The following is a 20,642-nucleotide window of genomic DNA, read 5'->3' on the forward strand; positions in this document are numbered from 1 at the left end:
TGCCTAGACATACTGTAACATTCTCAGAATGCATAAAAGAAATTTGCAATTATACGGGAAGGGAACATTTCTCGAAGTTAGATTAGCATGCAATTAAATAAGACATTGTGCATGGTTTCAGACAGAAATTTAATGTAATAATTGGTAAAGTTTTTCCCCCTATTAAGAAACAGGTCATGTTTTTTGAATCACTAACAAGTTTTCTATTTACGACCTTCTGTTTTCTTGGGAATTTCTTGAAGCCTGTTTCTAAAACAAAACAGGACCCTTGAGTGAAGGTTGTAAAAATCAGGGCACTGAAATGCAAGTTAAATTACACTAACTTCACAACTCAGAGAGAATGAGGGCTCTTGTAGGTAGGAATGCCTTCCTTCTGTATTGTTCTACTTATACTGCAAGAATTAAGAAACAACAGTACTAAGTGAAAAAAACAGGGTTTAGAAAGGCAGTTTTTAACAGAACATTCTTTCTGAACCAACAAGAGGGGCGCTGTTTATAAGCATATCAATTAAGAAAGTTCACTAATATATATGTATCAGAGCAATCATGCTCTGTTCACACACAACAAAATAAAAACAAATTCCCTTTTTATATTCTGGCTGGCAAATTAGGGCATTATCATATCAGTAGAGTCGCAATCATGAGACACAGACATTCAGTGGCAGTCACTTATACTTGCAGAATGCAAGCTGTGTTTTACAGAAAATACAGCTTGTATTTTGTAAACACAAATCCTGGCTGTTAAGCAAAATTCCCACCCAAGTCTGATTTGACAGAATATCTACAAGCCAATATTTTTCCCCACATTCATATACTGAGAATTGACCATCAAATGTTATAAGTATTCCATCTTTTAGTAAACAGTACATTTTTCGCTACATGTGTGCCAAGTAGGGAAGTCTGAGTTCAATGGACCCAGACATTTTTGAAAATCTGAAAAAAGTCTAATTCCCATACAGGTGTTGGGGAAGCGGGTTGGTCTTTTCCAGATATTTGAAATTTTTCAGGTCTATTAAACCCAAACCTGAAAACTTCCAGCTGCAAGTCCATGTGGCTCTTGGAGACAGCAGGTGGCACAGAGCTGAGAACTAAGCTTGGCCAAGGTCTCTGAGAGGGGGAAAGACAGGGGAGAAAGGGGATTCTCCCCAGGGTTTTGGGCATTCTGCTTTTTGACTCCCTTGAACTGCCACCATTTGTGGGGAAGGGAACCAAAAAACACCAATAAGATGTTGTTCCTGGAGGGTTTCAGTTCTGCTTTGCAAAACACACACCCCTAGTGCCAAGTCTGTTCGTTCATTCAGTCGGTCATTTGTTTGTTTATTTATTTGGAAAGCTTTCATGCCATCTTTGGTAAGCTAACTCACAAAATAAAAAATTATAAAGGTTATTAGTTAAAACACAGAAGTAAAAACTCAGCTAGAGCATAAAACAACAATTTCATGTGAGGGCTGCTGTTTTAGGCATAGAAGTCCAAAACTCTCTTGGGTCTGTGGAAGCTTTTATATGGTTTCTGAATCCATGCCAATATCTGGAAATACTCATTGTTTTAATCACAGCACCAGTTCATGTAAACTGACTCAATGTAAAGGAGTTTAAAACGATCTTCCGACATCAGGAAATTAGAAAGCAACAGTATTACTTACCTTGGACTAGTGAGATCACGAGAATTGTGGAACCATTCTTGGATCTTAGAGTCAGATGCCACTCCGACTTTCACAAGGTATGAATAGGGTTCCACATGGAAAGCCCAAAAATGCTTTCCTTTTACGATGCCAGTGTCACCAACAATGTAATCTAGGGTAGTATAGCAGCCTGCTTGGAGACGTTCAGCTCCCAAAAGCAGAGGGAATCCAGCCCTGTTTTCCACAGCATTTCTCCTTGCATTCAGCAAGAGACGCTCACTGTTATAGCCACATTTGTCATCAAAAAGAAAGCTGAAAACTGAAAAATATACATGCATGTTAGAATTACATTTAATTTTCAGCTATAATTAAACTCATATGAAAACTTTCCCGCTTCTGGTAGACATAGCCAGAGCCATAGCGAAGGGGAACTGTGCCCGGGGCACACGTGCGCCCCACACCCCTGCCACGCCCCCACACCAGCATGCACTTGGTGCGTCACGCACCCCCACCCCACCCCCTTGGCACTACGCCACTGGATGTAGCACAAAACTTTATGTAACAGACTACCAAAAAATCTCAGATACTATTACTGCAATACTTGCACGACTAGCAGAAAACAGCTGCTTATCTTTTAACAAAGGTAAGTCATGAGAAGAATGATTTTATGTATTTATTTATTTGATTTATATGCCATCCTGCCCCAACAATGGGCTCAGGATGGCTTACAATTTTTTTAAAAATCCAGTACTATTAGAACTTCAATGACACCATAAAATAAATCTATGGGTATGAGTGGGGAAAAACAAGAGGAATCAAATGGGCAGGGACAGAAAGGCCAAATATGATGGAATATGCGGATGCTGTCCTCAACCATGGGCCAAGCAGAATAGCTCCATCTTACAGATCCTGTGGAATTGTGACAAATTGAGACTATGACAAATTAGTCATCCAATTTCTGTGCTAGCTTCCAGTTCTATTTAGAGCACAATTCCAGTTTCTAATTTAAAAAAAAAACTATAAAAATTCTAAGGCTCAGTAGATAGTGATAGGTTTCTTTAAAGATCAGCTAAGGGCACCCTCTTAATTACAATACTCATGCCTCAGACAGAAAGGGGAAAAAGAGGGGACCTTGGGCCTGTTGAACATTCTCAGCCTAACCTATTTGGCAGGGTGTGGTAAGGATAAAATAGAAGAGAGCAGAATTACGTAAGCTGCTTTGGGTCCCCACTTTGTAGAGAGATGGGATATAAATGAAGTAAACAAACAATAAATGAAGCTGAAGAAATGTGTGTGTGTGTGGGGGGGGGGGGGAGGAATAACAGAAAGGTTGGGAAGGAAGAGAGCATGAGAGCTGCCAGAAGGAAAGAAAGTGATACAAGAAAGGAGATACAGGGGGAAATGAAGTGGTCCTGCAAGTGGGTTCCTTACTTGTCCTTTTCTACCAATGTAACCTCTCAACAACAAAAGTTCAAAAGTTGCTTAAATGACTTACTATACCTGGAGCTGGTGGTGTGTGCAAGATAACTTCCCTGCTCCAAGGGCTACAGATAGATCCTTTATATCCTCTGACTCTGAAAGTATAGCAGCTATTAGTGTCAAGGTCAGAGATAACTTTGCTCTTGCTGAAAACTTCAGTCTCTTGCCATGCTGGATTTGCCTCTTCTTTATTACTTTTACGATATTCAAGGATGTAGGTATCAGCTGAACCTGCTCTCTGTGGATGATCCCAACAGATCAAAGCTTTATTATAAATTTTGCACTGTTCCTCATTGATCTCTGGTATATCAAGACCTAAATTAAATATACAAGAGTAAGTTTTAGAGTTCAAAAGATAGTTGAATTATTTAGTAAAGAAAAAAAAAGAATATTCATTCTAAATATATTTGAGGGGATATTCCTTTTATTTCACAGAATGAAACACTGGTACAGTTTACCCTGCCAGTAAAGCTGTCAGTCCCCAACAGCAACACTGCTTATACCATTCTTCTTCCACCTTGTAAGAAGAAAACTTTGGATTTATACCCCCTTCTCAAAGCAGCTTACAAACCCCTTCCCTTCCTCCCCCCACACCGGACACCTTATGAGGTAGGTGGACAAAGAGTTACGAAGAACTGTGACTAGCCCAAGGTCACCCAGCAGGCTTCATGTGTAGGAGTGGGGAAACAAATCCAATTCACCAGATAAGTATCCACTGCTCCTGTGGAAGAGTGAGGAATCAAACCCAGTTCTCCAGATTAGAGTCACTCTTAACCAGATTAGAGTCACTCTTAACCACTACACCACACTGACTCTGAAGGCAGCTTTGAAAACAAGCAAAATGCTTGCCTCTCCTCTTGGAGTCACATCACTAATCCACATAAATTGCACTCCTCATGACAAGGAAAAAACCCTCCAGCATAGGTGCATACATAAATTTCATGAAGGCAGCTTTGACTCTCAATAGCTGGCATCCTGAAACTCCTGTTAGTCTCTAAGATGCTACTGGACATGAATCTAGCTCTTCTAATGCAGACCAGCTTGGCTACCCTGCTGAAACATATATTGTTGGTCTGATCATGAGACTCAATAATCTACTTCTCAGATACCTAAAATCTTCTTTCCTTCAAACTTTCCCAATTTATAATTGTGCCTATGTGTGTCATTAGTACTGAGATTCCCATAAGTTATAGTTATTAGAACAGATTTTTGAAGAATGCTTTGGAGTAAGTGCAGGATGAAGGAAAATCCTTCCTAATAAACTTACCACTTGAATGAAAAGACAAGTCTGTAAGAGCCTCCTGTTGTCTTGTTACATCAACAACAAAATCTTCAAAAGAAGCTTGTGCTGCAGGTCTGAAGCTCTTCAGAGATTCAGTAGCTTTCTGAATTCTGCATATGGGAAAAGTTTATTCACAAGACATACACAAAGATTTCAGAAAAGCAGAAAAGAGCTTTCAAACTGGCAATGCTGCCAAATGCCAAATTCATCTTACTCACTGCGCAATAAATTCCAAAATGTGCCTTTAAAAAAAACTTTCTGTGGCACAATGGAATAGAAACCACAGTAAATTAAGCACTTTGTGGTGCAATCCTAAACAGATTTACACCCTCCTAAGTACATTAAATGCAATGAGATTAGAAGAAAGAGTTTACTCTGTTACTGAATTAAGATTTTGAAGGTTATTCAAGACATGCCCACATGGAAACTTTTCTGTAAAAACCCCATTAAAATGAATAAGCTACACAAGAGTTCCACAATCTTGAGACACATGGCTGAATCCCAAGCACCCGTGGATGAGCAGAAAACATTTCCACTGATGCATTTCAGGGCATCAATTTCCTTTGCCCTGCTGCAGCCACTCTTAGTGCACTGTCAACCATTCCAGAGGGTCCCAGGAGCAGTTGGGGAGACAGGAGTTAGGAAAACAATAGAATATACATGGAACACCACAAACACACACTGCTTTGCACCAAAGCCATAGTAAATACTAGGCATGATCTGAAGAATAACTAAGTTCTTTTTAGAAGATAAATTGCATACCTCTCATGGAGCTGTTTTGCTGTCTGAACAAAACAAGACTGGTCTGTTTCTTTGAGAACTTCTTGGGCATATCCCACAAGGCCATTATTTTCTAGAAGTCCCTGATACTCTTCTATTTGAGATTGCAGTTTCTCCAGTCTTAGGATTTTGGAAGCTTCAATAGCCCTTAGTGAAGTTGCTCTCCTTTCTTCTAAAACATCAAACAACTTATCAAAACTGCTTGATGCTTCTTCTTTAGCTCTTTCACCATTGCACTATTTAAAAATAAACACAGGTTTATTTATGCATTATATCAGGGTATATCACATTCTTGAATGCAGTGTCTGTTGAGGATGCTGGTGTGCTGGCAAGTGGGGAGAGGAGAAAATAGGGTCACCTTTGGCTAGACACACCAAGGGCAAGTTGAGTCCCATTGGTGCTGACTGAGCCACATGGGCTCACCTCAGATGCAGCTGGTGGTTACACAGATACAAGCCACATCTGCTGGCATGATGCTATCTTGTAGAGAATACCATTAGTATCTACCTTTTAAAAGCTGCATCATAAAGAAGTTTGGCTATGTCAGTAAGCAAATTCTTACCTCCGTTTCTTTCATTAAAAGACCAAGTTCAGTAATCTGGCTTTTTACTTGGCTCTCCTTACTGATGAGGTAGTCTATGTCCTTTGAAAGCTTCTCCTATTATAAACATAAGGAATATTTATTAGAAGGGATAAAACTGCACTTATATATTTTAAGTTAATCCATACATAAGAATTCCAATGCTCCATGCTTTGCTACTTTTACAGTACACCTTATGAATCAATAGGAAAAAACACAAACCAATTCTATGAGCTGCTAGCCCAGCAACAGTTTTAGAGCTACTGGAACAGCTATAACTATTCAGGTAACATAGGCAAAAAGGGGGGGGGGTGTTTCAGGGGAGAAAAACTTGTAAGTCAGGCTCAGTTCTTTGATCAGTTCTCACACAATCCTTAAAGGTCTTCTTGCCATCACAGAACAGCTACGTAACATCAGCTTTGGTGCTCTGGGACCATAAAGCTCAAGGAAGGGGTAAATATGTTCTCTATGGGTGTTTCTGCTGGCAAAAACAGCACAGGGGGTGGGGTGGGGGGCTGAAGTCTGTCCTTCCCCCTTATAGCTTTGGAGATGCATGGAGCTACTGGGAGATGTGTGACTGATGGTCAGGTCAGGCATCTGTGACCTGACTTGTGTCACAAGTGAAGAATATTTTCATCCTCGGAGTTGGAGTACTAACTATGAACTTCTTCCATCAAAACTAGATAACCTAGAATAAGATATATTTTATACATAAAAACTATCAAGTATTTGAAATGTGTGTTTCATCAAATCTATCATAAAACCTTCATAAACTGGTATGAGCTACAATACAGTTAAAACTTACATAATTTATGATGAATTAAAAAAATCTAAGAATTTTACAAGTCAACCTTTGGGGTGACAATATCCAATAAAATAACTAACTATATCCAGTTGTGAAATAAATGGATTAGATCCCATCTATAGTTCCTCTGCACAGAAGGACTGCCATGCATGGAAACAGGACTCCCGTACCTCCTCCTTCTCCACTGCAACCTGCAATGCTATTCAAGACATTGCTCCTGGGGGATGAAGGAACCCCAGAAGCAGCATGAGGGGAAAACTGAAAGGGTGCCACAGTGCCATAAATGGGGTGAATCAGCAAAAAAAATCCACCTTGCCTGCTCAGATCTTTTCAGTGGGATCCAACCCATTGTACGTAGATTTCTATTGTTTATTGCAGCAGAAACCTTCTTAACTCTAAAACAGTCAGAAAGGAAGTTGCCATGACTATTTAAAATATGGCTGGGATCTAAAGAACAATGCAACTGGTTACAAATGCCCAAGAGACTTCAGTCTGTTTCTCAAACGGCAGTCCTCATTGCTACGTGGCAAACCACTTTATAAATTAATCAGAATTTTAAAAAATTCTATGAGTTTCTGGGGGGAGGGGTCTGCTGTTCAAAGTTTCAAATTTCATAAGGAATGCCCAAGAGCTTGAGTATGTCTAAAGCAACTGTTTGTATTGAACCAGTATTTTGGAGGAATCAAAACCAGGGCTGATCCTAGCTCTCAGGGTTTGCCAGAAACCTAGTCTCCTATCACCACTAGCCTATGCAGTCATCCTATACAAAGCCAGTAGTAGTGTTACTACCCCTCACAGCATCATCACCATACCACATCCCTGGTGGTGCTGTATCCAACCACAGCAATGGATGTGACCAGCTACCAACTGCTTAGCATTTTCTTTCAAAGCCACTCCTTGGCACAAATATTTCATCAATTCAAGGGATGCTTTGCTTCTAGTTGAGGCCAAGAACAAAGCCTGAGAAGACAACTCTACATACAGTTGAAACAGATACTGTCTGTACTGGTAAAGATGAGCTTGAATACAAGTGATCAGTGATCCCAGCTAGTCTCAGAGTGGGCCTTGAGGTTTTCCAAGCTTATTGTTCTGGGGGATTTCAACATTCATGTAGATTCAGCCACATCTACTCAAGCACTGGACCTAGTATCTTGCATGACAGAACTGGGACTCTCCCTGATTAACATGGACTCACACATCAAGCAGGACACACACTGAATTTGATCTTTGGCATGGGAACAACTGTGGATTTACTTTCCTCTGAAAAAAGTGCTGTGGCCTGACCACTTTGCTCTGAAGGCCTGGATGGACACTGCTGCCCCATACTGCTTAGGCGACAGGCTTAAGCCTGCCTGCAGAGACTTATGGATCCAATTGGTTTCCAGAATGCTCTGTGGAATCCGAGACCCAACAGTGGTTCCCTTGATGAGCTGGTGGACTGGAATGCCTGACTCTTCGAAGCCACAGTTAACTCCCCAACATCCTTTCCACTCCTGTGTTCGCCAAACTCCCTGGTATACTAGGGAGCTGCAGGCAATGAAGCAGGGGCTGAGACAGCTAGAGCAAGGTTGCCGGTGTGCTCGCAAAGAAGCCACAAGAACATTTTACAGGACGTTTATGACATCCTATTAGGTGGCAGTAAAGGCTGTGAAGAAGCAATTCTATGTGGCCTCCATTGCATCCGCTAACTCTCGGCGGGCACAATAGTTTAAGGTAATTAGGTCATTGACATCCCTTCCTATGAGATCAAAAAATGTTAGTGATTAGATTCTTGGCTGTGAAGCTTTTGCGAGCTTTTTTGTGGATAAAGTCTTGAAGCTCAATCGTGACCTCCCAGTGACACTTGATACAGTAAAGGAACTGGAGGCCCCTTGGCCGTTTTCAGGTTCATTATTGGACCACTTTGGTCTACTCTCACAGGCTGATGTCGACAAGATACTGGAAGCTGTGAAACCTACCACTGCCCCCTAGGTCAGTGCTTGTCATATCTGGTAAAAGCGGGTGGTGATGAGGTACAAGGCCCCCTGCTTGAAATTATAAATCTCTCCCTTGAACAGAGAGTTTTTCTGGGGAGGCTAAAGGAGGCAGTGATACAATTGCTCTTAAAGAAACCTTCCTTGGACCTTTTGGATCTATTTAACTACCACCCTGTCTGGAATCTATTGTTTCTGGGTAAGGTAGTTGAGAGAGCAGTCGGGGAACAGCTGCAGGTCTTCTTGGATGACACATTGGCCTTCGATCAGTTCTAATCCGGCTTTCTAATTGGCCATGAACAGAGATCATGCTGATCGCCATCACAGACAAGCTTAGTTGACATCTGGATCAAGGCAGGCTAGTGCTGCTGGTGCTTTTAGATCTCACTGCAGTATTTGACATGGTCTATCACGACCTTTTGACCTACCACCTCACCACTGCTGGAGTGCGAGGAACAGCCTTAAACTGGTTGGCCTCGTTTCTCTGGGAGCAGAGACAGCTGGTGACGCAATTGCACTGACTTAACTGTGGGGTACCCCAGGAAACAATCCTGTCCCTGGTATTATTTAACATCTATATGCAACCCCTGACACAGCTGTGGAAGAGCTTTGGGATGGGTTGTCACAAGTATGCTGATAACACCAAACTTTTCCTGTTGATGGAGGGCCAGCCAGCTGCCACCCCAGAGATCTTGGTTCAGTGTTTGGAGGCCATGGTGGAATGGTTACGTCAGAGCAGGCTGAAGTTAAATCCATCAAAGACAGAGGTCCTATGGCTAGGAAAGGGAGGGGGGCAGAGAGGGGTTTCCCACAGCCAAGTTTGGACAGTGAGGCTTTAACACCTGCCTCTACCATAAAGAACCTGAACGTGATCCTGGAGTCGTACTTATCTATGAAGGCCCAGGTCACAAATACAGCCAGGACAGCCTTCTTTCACCTTCATCAGGCCAGGTAGTTGGCCCCCTATCTGTCCCATAGAGATCTGGCCAAAGCAATCCATACAACAGTCACCTCCAGGCTAGAGTACTGTTACTCACTCTCTGCTGGCCTAATCTTGAGACTGCTCCAGAAACTGCAGCTGGTCTAGAACGCAGCCATGAGAGTGATCACTGGGACACCTGCAGCGCTATTGGCTGCACAGGTTGCCAGTTGAATTTTGTATCAGTTTCAAGGTTTTGGTACTAACCTGTAAGGATTTGAGAGGTCTGGGAGCATGGTATCTTCAGGACTGCATAACCCCATATCACCCACAGTTTCTATCAGAGGACTCTTTGATCCTCTGACAGAAACTTACTGGTGATTTCCAGCCCCAAGGCCATTTGGCTATCTTCCACCAGAGCCAGGGCCTTTTCATCCCTGGCTCCAATTTGGTGGAATTCACACCCAGAGAACATTAGGATCCTGTGGGGCTTAAATCAATTCTGCAGGGCCTCGAAGACTAAACCATTCCACCAGGCTTATAATTAACAATGCTGAGTCCGTAGTGTCATCATCGTCCCCGAGCTGGTGTTCCCCCACTTTCTCACCCACAGGATTTTAAGCTAGGGTGGGAGTTGGATTATGACTTATGTTAGCTGCTGTTAAATCACCACCACTGAATTTACTGGGAATGTTTTAATTGTCACGTTATTGATTTTTAAGATTGTGTTTTAAGCATGTATGTTAGCTGCCCTGAGCCCAGCCTAGGCCGGGGAGAGCGGGGTACTAAATCGAATAAAAATAAATAAAAGTTGCTTTTACATCCAGGTTTCTTTGTTTGTTTTCTTTCTACCAATTTTTTTGGGGGAAAAAACAGAATATTCCCATTTACCTTGAGTGTTTTGTAGGCACTGCTCATGGTAGTCACTCTGTGGTTTGCATGTGTGCCCCCCAGTTTGCAAAGATGACAAACAGGCCTTCTGCATAGTTCACAATACATATTTACTCTCTCCATTTCATGTTCTGGACACATCAAAATCTAAAAAAAGAAAAAACAGAACATCAATGTACATCAAAAATTGCCAAAAATGTACAAATACTAACATGATGTTCATACTATCATCTGTACTAACATACTCTGATTTTATAGACTAGAACTTGGATCCCACACTCTTTTCAGCTAACAGTAAAGCCTCCCAATAGCAGAATACATTCCTCATACCAGCAGCAGGCTCTACCATTAGAGGAACAGAACCCTAGGATCTAACCATATGCAAACAATGTCATGGAAATTTTATTTTTAAAAAATCAAGACACTGAACTATGACTACTCCATAATAAATACAAGCAAAATGACTACTTCATGATAAACACAAGCAAATGGTATCTTAGGGATTAATACAAGTTACTATAGCTGAGCCCTGACCTGGATACCTAAGATAGCCTGAGCTCATCAGATATCAAAAGCCAAACAGGGTCGACCCTGACAAGTATTTGGAAGGGAGATCTCCAAGGAATACCGGGGTCATGGCACAGAAGTAGGTAATAGCAAACCACCTCTGAATGCCTCTTGCCTTGGAAACTCCATCAGGGGTCCCCACAAGTCAGATGTAGCTTGATGGACTCCCAAAAATCATAGCTGTTTCCTCCTATTCATTTACTGAGGGGCAAAAATTGACTCAAAATCATTTGATAGAAAAGACCAAACAATACAGCTGATAAGCCTTCAGAATCTGAAGATACTACAAGGGTGGGATTTGCCAAAATAATGTTTTCATCAAATGAAAACACTCAAGCTATATAGGCATTCAGTGCTTTTTTCTGGGAATTTTTGTATAGTTAATGAATCACTAAAACTTACAGGAAAGTATATCACTCCTCCTGCTGAAGTTCACATATCCCTTTAATAGCATCCAGTAGTTTACTTATTAGTTAGGTAACCTAACATGTCGCTAGTGTCATTTGACTCAAAACTCCAGATGTGGAATTTGGCCCAGAAAAATCAGCACACGGGCCTGATATCTCAATCAGGGGCTCATTCCGCACATGCAGAATAATGTACTTTCAAACTGCTTTCAGTGCTCTTTTGAAGCTGTGTGGAATAGCAAAATCCACTTGCAAACAGTTGTGAAAGTGGTTTGAGAACGCATTATTTTGCGTGTGCGGAAGGGGCCTTGGTCATGATAGAGAAGTAGGTGTCAACTCTTCCCACTCACACCCCCATGCTGTTTAATGCCTCATCAGGGGAAAAAGTCCTTGCATTTGCACAAGAAACTTATTTTCATAGGAAATTTTTGGTTTCAAATGCTCAACTGTTAACATGACATCAATAGAACTTTCTAGTATAGCAGCAAGCAATAAGGTTGTACTTAAGAATTAGATCGATATCTTTGACTTGTGACAGCACGCATGTCCAAGAAAAAACCAAGCTACCCTTCCAAAAATAATACAGCCTAGCAGGTGACAACCTCATGTATAGTGAGACTTCAAACAGAACAGCAAGATGAGAAAGCATATTTTCGATCAGTGTCATGCAAAAATCCAAGTAGTAATTGTCCAAGGCAACACATTTTCTTCTCTGTTCATAGGAAACTACCTAGTTAAAGTGTAGATATACCTTTGCCTTTCAACAAGTTACAATGATCTGCTTCAATATTTTTTTACTCTGCACAATAAATTGCATTGAGAACAATCCTTAGATAATAATGGAGGCACTGGGAAACATTAAATGCCACAAAATATTTTGTTTTCCTCAGAGTATCAATAAATATTAACTTTAACATAAAAATGATTACTGATTAAATAGTTTTTTGTCTTTCCATGCTTAAAAGGTTTACTATTTAACTTTGATTATATTAATAGTCAATTTCTATAATTATTAGCCAGTACACTGAATTGAGAGATGCTATCACTAGATTTGAACCACAAACCCACAGAGTCTCAAATTTAACTTTATAAGGTTAATTTATTTGAGGGAATTATTAGCAATTACAGGATTCCTGGTTATTTTTACAGCAGAAAAAGTAAATAACCACTTAAAATAATTGTCTTCCGAAAGTTTAGCAAACGGTCCGTTGGACACTTACCGTGAAGGGTCCTTCTCACAGTAGGCTAGGAGAACATTTTGTCTGGGTGTTCTCCTTCACCAGTTGCAGGGAGGCAGGAAAAGCTTTTGTGTCACTTCCTGTAGCAGCCTGAGGAGTCATTTTCTCCCCAGTAACCGTTTTGACCGTTTTGGTCAAGCAGATACTCCAACAATAAACAAGGAGTTAGAAGGAACATGAACAGGAAGTAACAAAGTAACATTAAACGTATAGACCAGACCTGGGCATTATATGGCCCGCGGGCCACATCCAGCCCGCCGGATGACCCTGACTGGCCCCCCCTGCCGTGCTGGGGAGTGAGGCGTCTTTGAAAGCCCCGCAGAAGCCGGTTGCCTTGGCTGCCGGCTTCTGCGGGGCTTTCAAAAGCGCCTCGCCCCCCTGCCTTTTGGCCCGGCCCTCCACAATATTTTCTGTTTCTTATGCGGCCCCATGGAAAAAATAATTGCCCACCCCTGGTATAGGCTGACAACAGAACTGTATAGATAACTAGTAACTTTAGAATTATGACTGGGGCTAATACAGAACCAGGGAGGGCCAAGATGTCCTGGCCTACCATGAGAAAGGCCTTTCATGGTAAGTGTCCAATGGACCATTCTCATGGAGGCAGGGGACATCTTGTCTGGGACCTCCCAGAGCAGTGTCTCGAATACGGGTGGGTTCTCACCAGTCCCCAATGATATATTCGAGGACTCTTCTGCCGAAGGCAGTCTGGACAGAAGCAAAGGAGTGTATTTTATAGTGGCGTACGAAAGAGGAAACTGATGACCAGGTGGCGGCCTTGCATATTTCCTCTAAAGGTGCTTGATTTCTAAATGCTGTGTTGGTGGCAGCACTACACATGGAATGGGCAGTTATTCCATCCGGTATTGGCATCAAGGATGCCTTGTACGCTTCTACTATGCAGTTTCTGATGGTAGCACTAACTGCCACTTTAGACATTTGGGTCCCTACTCTAGGCTGAGTCACACTTATGAAGAGATTCTCAGTTTTCATTATGTCCTCTGTTCTGCTGATGTAAGCTTTCAGAGCACATCTCACATCAAGGTTGTACCACAACCGTTCTTTGGGATGTGATGGTCACCTTCCTTCCTTTCCTCCATTAAACTGTCCCAGATGAGTAGCTAGGGAAAATGGAGCCGTGCAAAATTTGAGTTTTGCGCCCCCCCCCCATGTTCATTTGTGTTTTTTTGTATTTTTTAGTGTTTTTTCAGTTTTTGGCCTGCAGGGGGCACAGTTTCTAGGCTAGAAGCATCAAAATTTCAGGGTATCTTTAAGAGACTATCAGGATGATACCAGCCAGGTTTGTTGAAATTTGGTTCAGGGGTCCAAAGTTATGAACTCTCAAAGGTGTAGCCCCCATCTTCTATTAGCTCCCATTGGAAACAATGGGGGATGGGGGCATCCCCTTTGGGAGTCCATAACTTTGGACCCCCTGAACCAAACCTCACCTAACTTGGGTGGTATCATCAGGAGATCCCTGAAATTTTTGTGCTGCTAGCCTAAAAACTGCACCCCCTGCAGGCCAATACGGAAAAGCACTAAAAAATACAAAAATCAAACCTGACATTTTTGCTGCCCCCACCCCCAGTGTGCACCCGGTGCAAGGCGCGCACCCCAGCCCCTTGCAGCTCCACCTCTGAACTGCCCCCTCCTCCTCCTCCCCTGGGAATTGCAGGGGGTCCCGTGACTGATGTAAGTGATGTTGATTGACATTATGTTGTCACCTATGGGGGGTCATGGGTGGCTCTGGCAGAGGATTCAGAGGTAAAGACTTGAGGTCCATGATCCCTGGGGGAGAGATGTTTCCTAATCTCCTCCTGCATGGTGTTCCTGAAAAGATTAAGCAGTTCCTCTGGAGAGGCATTTTGCCAGGAGGAGGCATTGGACGGGGCATTTAGGACTGGAGTGGAAGTTGGAAGAGAGTCAGCCGACCCCTCTTCCTCTCCATTCTCTCCACTCACTGCCTCCTGATCCTGTCTGGGTACAGGGGAAAGCTGCCTGGTTTCAGGTTCTGAGCACTCCATAGCTCTTGGGGAGCTGGAGGTGCCTGTCTGAACGTTGCCGCGTGGAGACAAGCCCCTGGGAGGCGCTCTGTGGCGAATGGGAGAAAGCCGACATTTTTTGCTGTGGGAGACTGCCACGTTGCCTGCAGATTGCTCTGTGGTGGTTTGAAGCGAACACGATCTTATCTTGTGTGAGGGGGGGAAGCTGGGAGCTTCCCGCACTATTAGAAGGGGCCAGTTTGCGAGCCTGGGGGGCTCTGGTGGCCTCAGCTGTAGAGGGGGCGAAAATCTCCCTCTCTGGGGAGAATGAGCCCGACACCATTTTAGTGGCTGTGGGAGCCGTGCAGAGAATAGTTTCTCTTTCTCTCCCAGGAGTGGAGAGGGGGATAGCTAATCACTAGACAGGAAGGTGAAACAAAGGCAAATAAGGACTCACGAACAAGTGGAATCAAAGAGTTTCTGTAGGAGCCTGAAGAAACCATGAACTCCCTGCTGAGGCAGGAAAAATACTGGGGAGAAAATGCTCCTCAGGCACTACAGGAAGTGACACAAAAGCTTTTCCTGCCTCCTGCAACTGGTGAAGGAGAACACCCAGACAATATGTCTTTCGCCTCCATGAGAACAGGAACTTATCAAATTACTAACTTAGGTTTCTGTCCTTTCTGAGATTGGTTATTTATTTCACAGTTGCAAGGATAGGTCATTGGCAGGCATTTCCAGTCACAGACAGGTTCCAATCTCCCTTTGCCGCACAATACATCATGAAAGAGTTGCCCCTAAATACCAGGAGAGCTTTTCCGAGAGCTACACCAAGAAGGTGGACAGGAAAGATCTCTGTATACCTAGAACAACATCTGCGGAGGTTCTGGATCTAAACTATTGAATGTATTGTCGAAGGCTTTCATGGCCGGATTCAACTGGTTGTGGTGGGTTTTCCGGGCTGTGTGGCTATGGTCTGATGGATTTTGCTCCCAAAGTTTTGCCTGCATCTGCAGAGATGCAGGCGAAACGTTAGGAACAAGATCCACCAGACCACGGCCACACAGCCAGAAAAACCACCACAACCAGCTGAACTATTTAGTTTGAAGCGGAATACAAGACTCCATGTGATGTGATATCTAGCATGTCAGACATGACAGGAAAGACCAGAGATCAAATCCCTTCTCTGTTATTAGAGCAACACTGGACAGATTTCTCTCTCTCAGACCAACCTGCAAGATTTTTGTGAAAATTAAATGAGAGGAAAAAATCATGTAAGCTGCTTTGACCTCCATGAACAATTAATGGGATAAAAATGAAATTAATGAATAACTGAATTTAAGAAAGGTAAAAAATAGAGCAACCACAACTTTTCAATGTTGGAAACTAAAAGCAAATAATTAACGAACTAGGAAATGAAAATGTGGAATGGAGCCTCAATAAAACTGTGAAAGCAAATAATCTCATTTGTTTAACTAAACTGAAAGGCAGGTGTACTCCGCATGGCAAACTGTAATCTCAGAATTCATTAGACAGACTCACATTGGAAGAACAATTCTCATTCCCACTCACTTTTTCCCTATAGGATATTTTTGACACTACATTTTTAATATTCTGAGTCATGCCATGATGAAAATAATGTCAATGAGGACACCAGACAACAAATAAAAAAATTAAGACACTGCTGTGCAGCAGCAACAGACATCAAAGTGTCCACGAGGATTTTGAGATCTCCTTTCTCAGGCAACTAAAAATGTAAGAAAGAGTGAACTGTTTTTGAATTGGTAAGGAAAGTTTCTTAACCACTGTAATGTGGGTTTCACAGAAACCTAACACAACCCAATGGTGAGATATGCAGCCAGAAAGAAGTTTTAATCTCTTTATCCTATAGGATATTGACTTAAATCTTGTGATAGAGGTTTATCCTAAAACAGAAGCAGCCACTCAGAATCATGTTTCCAAGAGTCGTCTCAAAAATACTTATATGTTAACACTTGGAGTATGTTTTCTTTCCTTCACTGAAGTTACAAACTAGGGACCAGCAAAGATTCACAAATACAAATCTCATTTCCCCTCCCCTTTATCTCCAACACCTCCCACAAACAGAGCTGATGGTTAATACTATTGCCTCAGTATTGACACCATTTTGAGTTGTTTTCATTTAAAAAAACATACAGGATAAATACCACTGGCTACCATAAATAGCAGCCATGACTGACCATTGTGTAGATTTTTTAATCCATATGGGGGCTACTCTTTAAGTACACTTCCAAATAATCTCTATAGCCAAGAAAACTAAAAAACAATCATTGGTATCTGTTCAAAATAAATAATACAAATAAAAGCCTACACCAAACCAATCATTTTCTACCAAGAAAACACAATTATTTGACTACATGCATTTGTAATGCAGCAAATTTCCCTTATTTTGCATAGTCTCACTTCTCAGGGAGGACCACAAACTATGAAGGGCACTGAACTTTTATCCTTCAATAAGCACAGTATACTCTTTATCACATAAGGGATAGAAAGTTAATCTTCTGGAGAAACAGTACTTCCCAATGAGCCCATTCACTCCTCAATTTTTGTTGCAGAAGGATATATTCCATTCTCAACAGATTCACAGAAATATTATAGAGGGAAACTTGTCAGAAGTGCCACCCCCTTTTTGACAAAGCAAAGAGCAACTGAATGGTTGGATGCATGCCATTCTTAGCAAACAAAATACAACTTTCTGCAGCATGCATGTACAAGCACCACATAGATTGGTGAATGAATTATAAGGTTAAATTCCCAAAAGTACCTTAATAAAGTTCATAAACTACACTAGATTGCCTTGGAACTGCATGTTGCCAGCATGTAGTAGTTAAAGTGTTCAAATCTCCTTTCTACCATGGAAACTCACTGGGTGACTTTGGGCCAGTCACACACCGTCTGGACCATGGCAATTATTTGGATGGGAAACTTCCAAGGAAGGTAAACAGGGTCATGTCGCAAAGGCAGAAAACGGCAAACCACCTCTGAACATCTCTTGCCTTGAAAAACCTACAAGTTTGCCATATTTTAAGTTCCAAATTCTGGTATATTCAATTCCTCCCAGATCAGGCTAGATAGCCAAAGGAAGTGAATTGTATACTCTACTGAATCTCCGAATGATTGCAAAAAAGTGTGCAATAGCTTAAGACCACTAAAATTACAGAACCATGCACATCACTAAACTGCACATCACTGAGTACATAACTTTAAGTTCTCCAGTACTCTTCATCAGGCTATGTGCTCAAGAACAGAAGCCATTCCAGAGCATGGTGGCCAAGAGCACAGGTTGAAGCTCTAGTCCTCAAATGGAAAACAGGATGTGCTGATGATTAAATTAGATTAGTTTAGATGGTGTTGAGAACAAAACTAATTTTCACATTTCATGACTAGTTATCACAACCTAAGAAACATTAGGAGTAAAAACTACCAGACTATGACCACATAGCCTAGAAACCCCACAACAGCCACTCTAAGAACTCCTTGATTTGGATGCATATCCCACAACCATTCATCTGAAATCATACTCACAAGTCCTTGACTTATCTATCTGCACAGACCAAGAAGCTACAGAAACTGAATGGACTCACCCTTGAAAGACTTTGTAATTCTAACACTTTCAAAGGGGGTAGTATCTATACACATACTTGGATCTTCAAACCATATACCCACGTTTTCACACTGCCTAATTCAAAGAAACAAAATCTCCTTAAAACTGTAGATTATTTTCTGAGTGTATTTTTCAGGAGATTGAATTGGCTCCAGGAACTATGGTTATGTGAATCGAGAACTTTCCCCTTGTTCCTCTACCACAGGGGTAGGGAACCTGCGGCTCTCCAGATGTTCAGGAACTACAATTCCCATCAGCCCCAGCCAGCATGGCCAATTGGCCATGCTGACAGAGGCTGATGGGAATTGTAGTTCCTGAACATCTGGAGAGCCGCAGGTTCCCTACCCCTGCTCTACCACAACAGTTCTTTCTCATCCTAGCAAATCTGATTCCTAGGATTGACGCACTAGCATATATTAACAGTCATCTCCTCCCTCTTCCAGCAGTGCTGTTCCACTGATGGAAAAGGCGGGAAGTGTGACACACTTTTGGTAGTCCTTGGAGTCTCCAATGCTCCTGAAATCAATTTTCCAGCGTGGAAAATTACTGCAAAGGAGAACAGCAGAAATGAGAAAGTCCAGAAAAATTGTGGTGGGGAAGGTATTCCCTCCTCCTTTCTGCAAAACTTTTCAATTTTTGAACTTTTGAACTCCCACACCCCACTTTGAAGCTAACTGCTATACCACACTGGCTTTCACAGGATCCCTGCTGCTGAACAGTAGCAAGCAGCCAGGCCCAGTTGAGTGATGCAAGTCAGGTGGTATCAAGTCAGCTAGAAGTTGCTGCCAGGCCTAGGGTTGTCAACCTCCAGGTGGGACCTGGAGATCTCCCAACATTTCAACCAAACTTCAGAAAACAGAGATCTGCCCCCTGGAGAAAATGGCTGCTTTGAAGGATGGACTCTGTGGCACTATATCCAGCTGAGGCTTCTTCCCTCCGCAAACCCTTCCTTTCTCAGACTCCACTGCAAAATCTCCAGGAATTTTCCTACCTGGAGTTGTCAACTCTAATCAGGCCTAGCCCCTATGAGTCCTCCCTCAAAGGCTAAGACAGGTCTGGAAAGAGCCTGGTCCCTTCCTCCTGCCTTTTACTGACAAAACTATGGTTGCCTAGCAACAACCTATGGTCCCCTAGCAACAACCACAGAAGGTATCCATTGCTTAAAGATACAGGTGCTACATTTATCATTTTGCGTTTTACCCCCTCCCCAAACGATTTTTAGTTTTTAGATATCACCTTTTTTGCAAACCTGAGGACCTTTCCAGTAAAAAGATCTGCCTTGCCCATTCACAACTCCAGTAACCAGATTTAAGTATCCTCAAATCCTTAGATATTAGTATATAGATGGTCTCTTTTTGTGTCCATGCTACAAGGCTGTTAGGGTGCTCATCTTTTACCTTATACTCTTCTTCCAAATCCTTCTGTAAACTTACCTAGTCCTTTGACACTGCAATCATAAGGGTGAGAAAAGTCAACAAGATAGTAGGGTGTGTTTACCACAATGAAAGCCAGTGTTTTAAGCCCAGAGGGCTACATGAGACAGCCCTTTCTCCTCTCCTGAGTGCTCTGATATGCACAGGGGATTTGGGACAGAGAAAGCATTAGTAACAACTATGTGACATCTATCTAGCAAGCCCAGCCAAAATTTGTGGATGGGTACTAATCAATATCAGGAACAACTACTCACATTTCCAATATTACTGTCTGGTATAAGGATTTACTAGAGGTGGATTTTACCACATAAAATAATAATGCTTATCACACATTTATTTTCAACATATGCATTATTGTGCCATTTTTAGGAGACTGTCACATGGATACAAGTTTGTAACTATCTTAATGGAATCCAGACAATATACTTCTACAATATAGCAGCAAAGCTAGATGATGGAAGTTTTAAAAAAATTCTGATAAGATCACATGAATACTGAATACACTGGAGTAAAAAAAATGTAACCTCACCTATGATGCAATTCAATACATTCACTTCAGTGACCATCCATCCATTTCCATTCCAAGGCATATTTATTGGAACCATCACAACTGTCACATTACTTAGGCCCCTTTCGAACATACAGAATAATGAACTTTCAATCCAACTTTCACAATTGTTTGAATTGTGAAAAACTGCCCATATTTATGAAAAATGGGAAGTGAGTGATATTTACCCATTTTTTCAAAAGTTGTGAAAAGGCAAAATCTTTTCAGTCTTTCTGGCATGGTTTAAAAATGAATACTCAGACTTGCACATGGATTATTTTTATTCAGTTCCTGAAGCTACCAGAGGTGTTCAGATAACCCAAGCTACTACACCTCACTGATAATTCTTCTTTTAAAAAATTAATTGTTTTCTTCTTCTAGAAGTATATATTGGTTTTTTTCTCCTCAAATTTACCACAGGATTTCCAGAACCAAAGTCAGCATAATCAAGTTACTGTAAAGTTGCTTTCACAGAGGCCATCCTCAGTAATTCA

General features: G+C 41.9%; 1 protein-coding gene across 6 annotated transcripts in view; it reads right to left on the reverse strand.

Annotated features, from left to right (window-relative positions):
* TRIM36 (tripartite motif containing 36) overlaps positions 1 to 20,642 on the reverse strand; it is a 68,302-nt gene that overhangs the window by 4,948 nt on the left and 42,712 nt on the right. For all 6 annotated transcript variants that reach the window (XM_048504225.1, XM_048504224.1, XM_048504228.1 and 3 more), the window contains exons 4-9: positions 10,332 to 10,478; positions 5,726 to 5,821; positions 5,146 to 5,399; positions 4,369 to 4,493; positions 3,123 to 3,416; positions 1,644 to 1,941 (exon numbers count right to left, since the gene is read on the reverse strand). In XM_048504225.1, the coding sequence (XP_048360182.1) occupies positions 1,644 to 1,941; positions 3,123 to 3,416; positions 4,369 to 4,493; positions 5,146 to 5,399; positions 5,726 to 5,821; positions 10,332 to 10,478 (1,214 nt within the window). The remainder of the gene's footprint in view (positions 1 to 1,643; positions 1,942 to 3,122; positions 3,417 to 4,368; positions 4,494 to 5,145; positions 5,400 to 5,725; positions 5,822 to 10,331; positions 10,479 to 20,642) is intronic.

The sequence above is a fragment of the Sphaerodactylus townsendi genome, linkage group LG07, assembly GCF_021028975.2.
Source record: "Sphaerodactylus townsendi isolate TG3544 linkage group LG07, MPM_Stown_v2.3, whole genome shotgun sequence".
In the NCBI taxonomy this organism is placed as follows: Eukaryota; Metazoa; Chordata; class Lepidosauria; order Squamata; family Sphaerodactylidae; genus Sphaerodactylus; species Sphaerodactylus townsendi.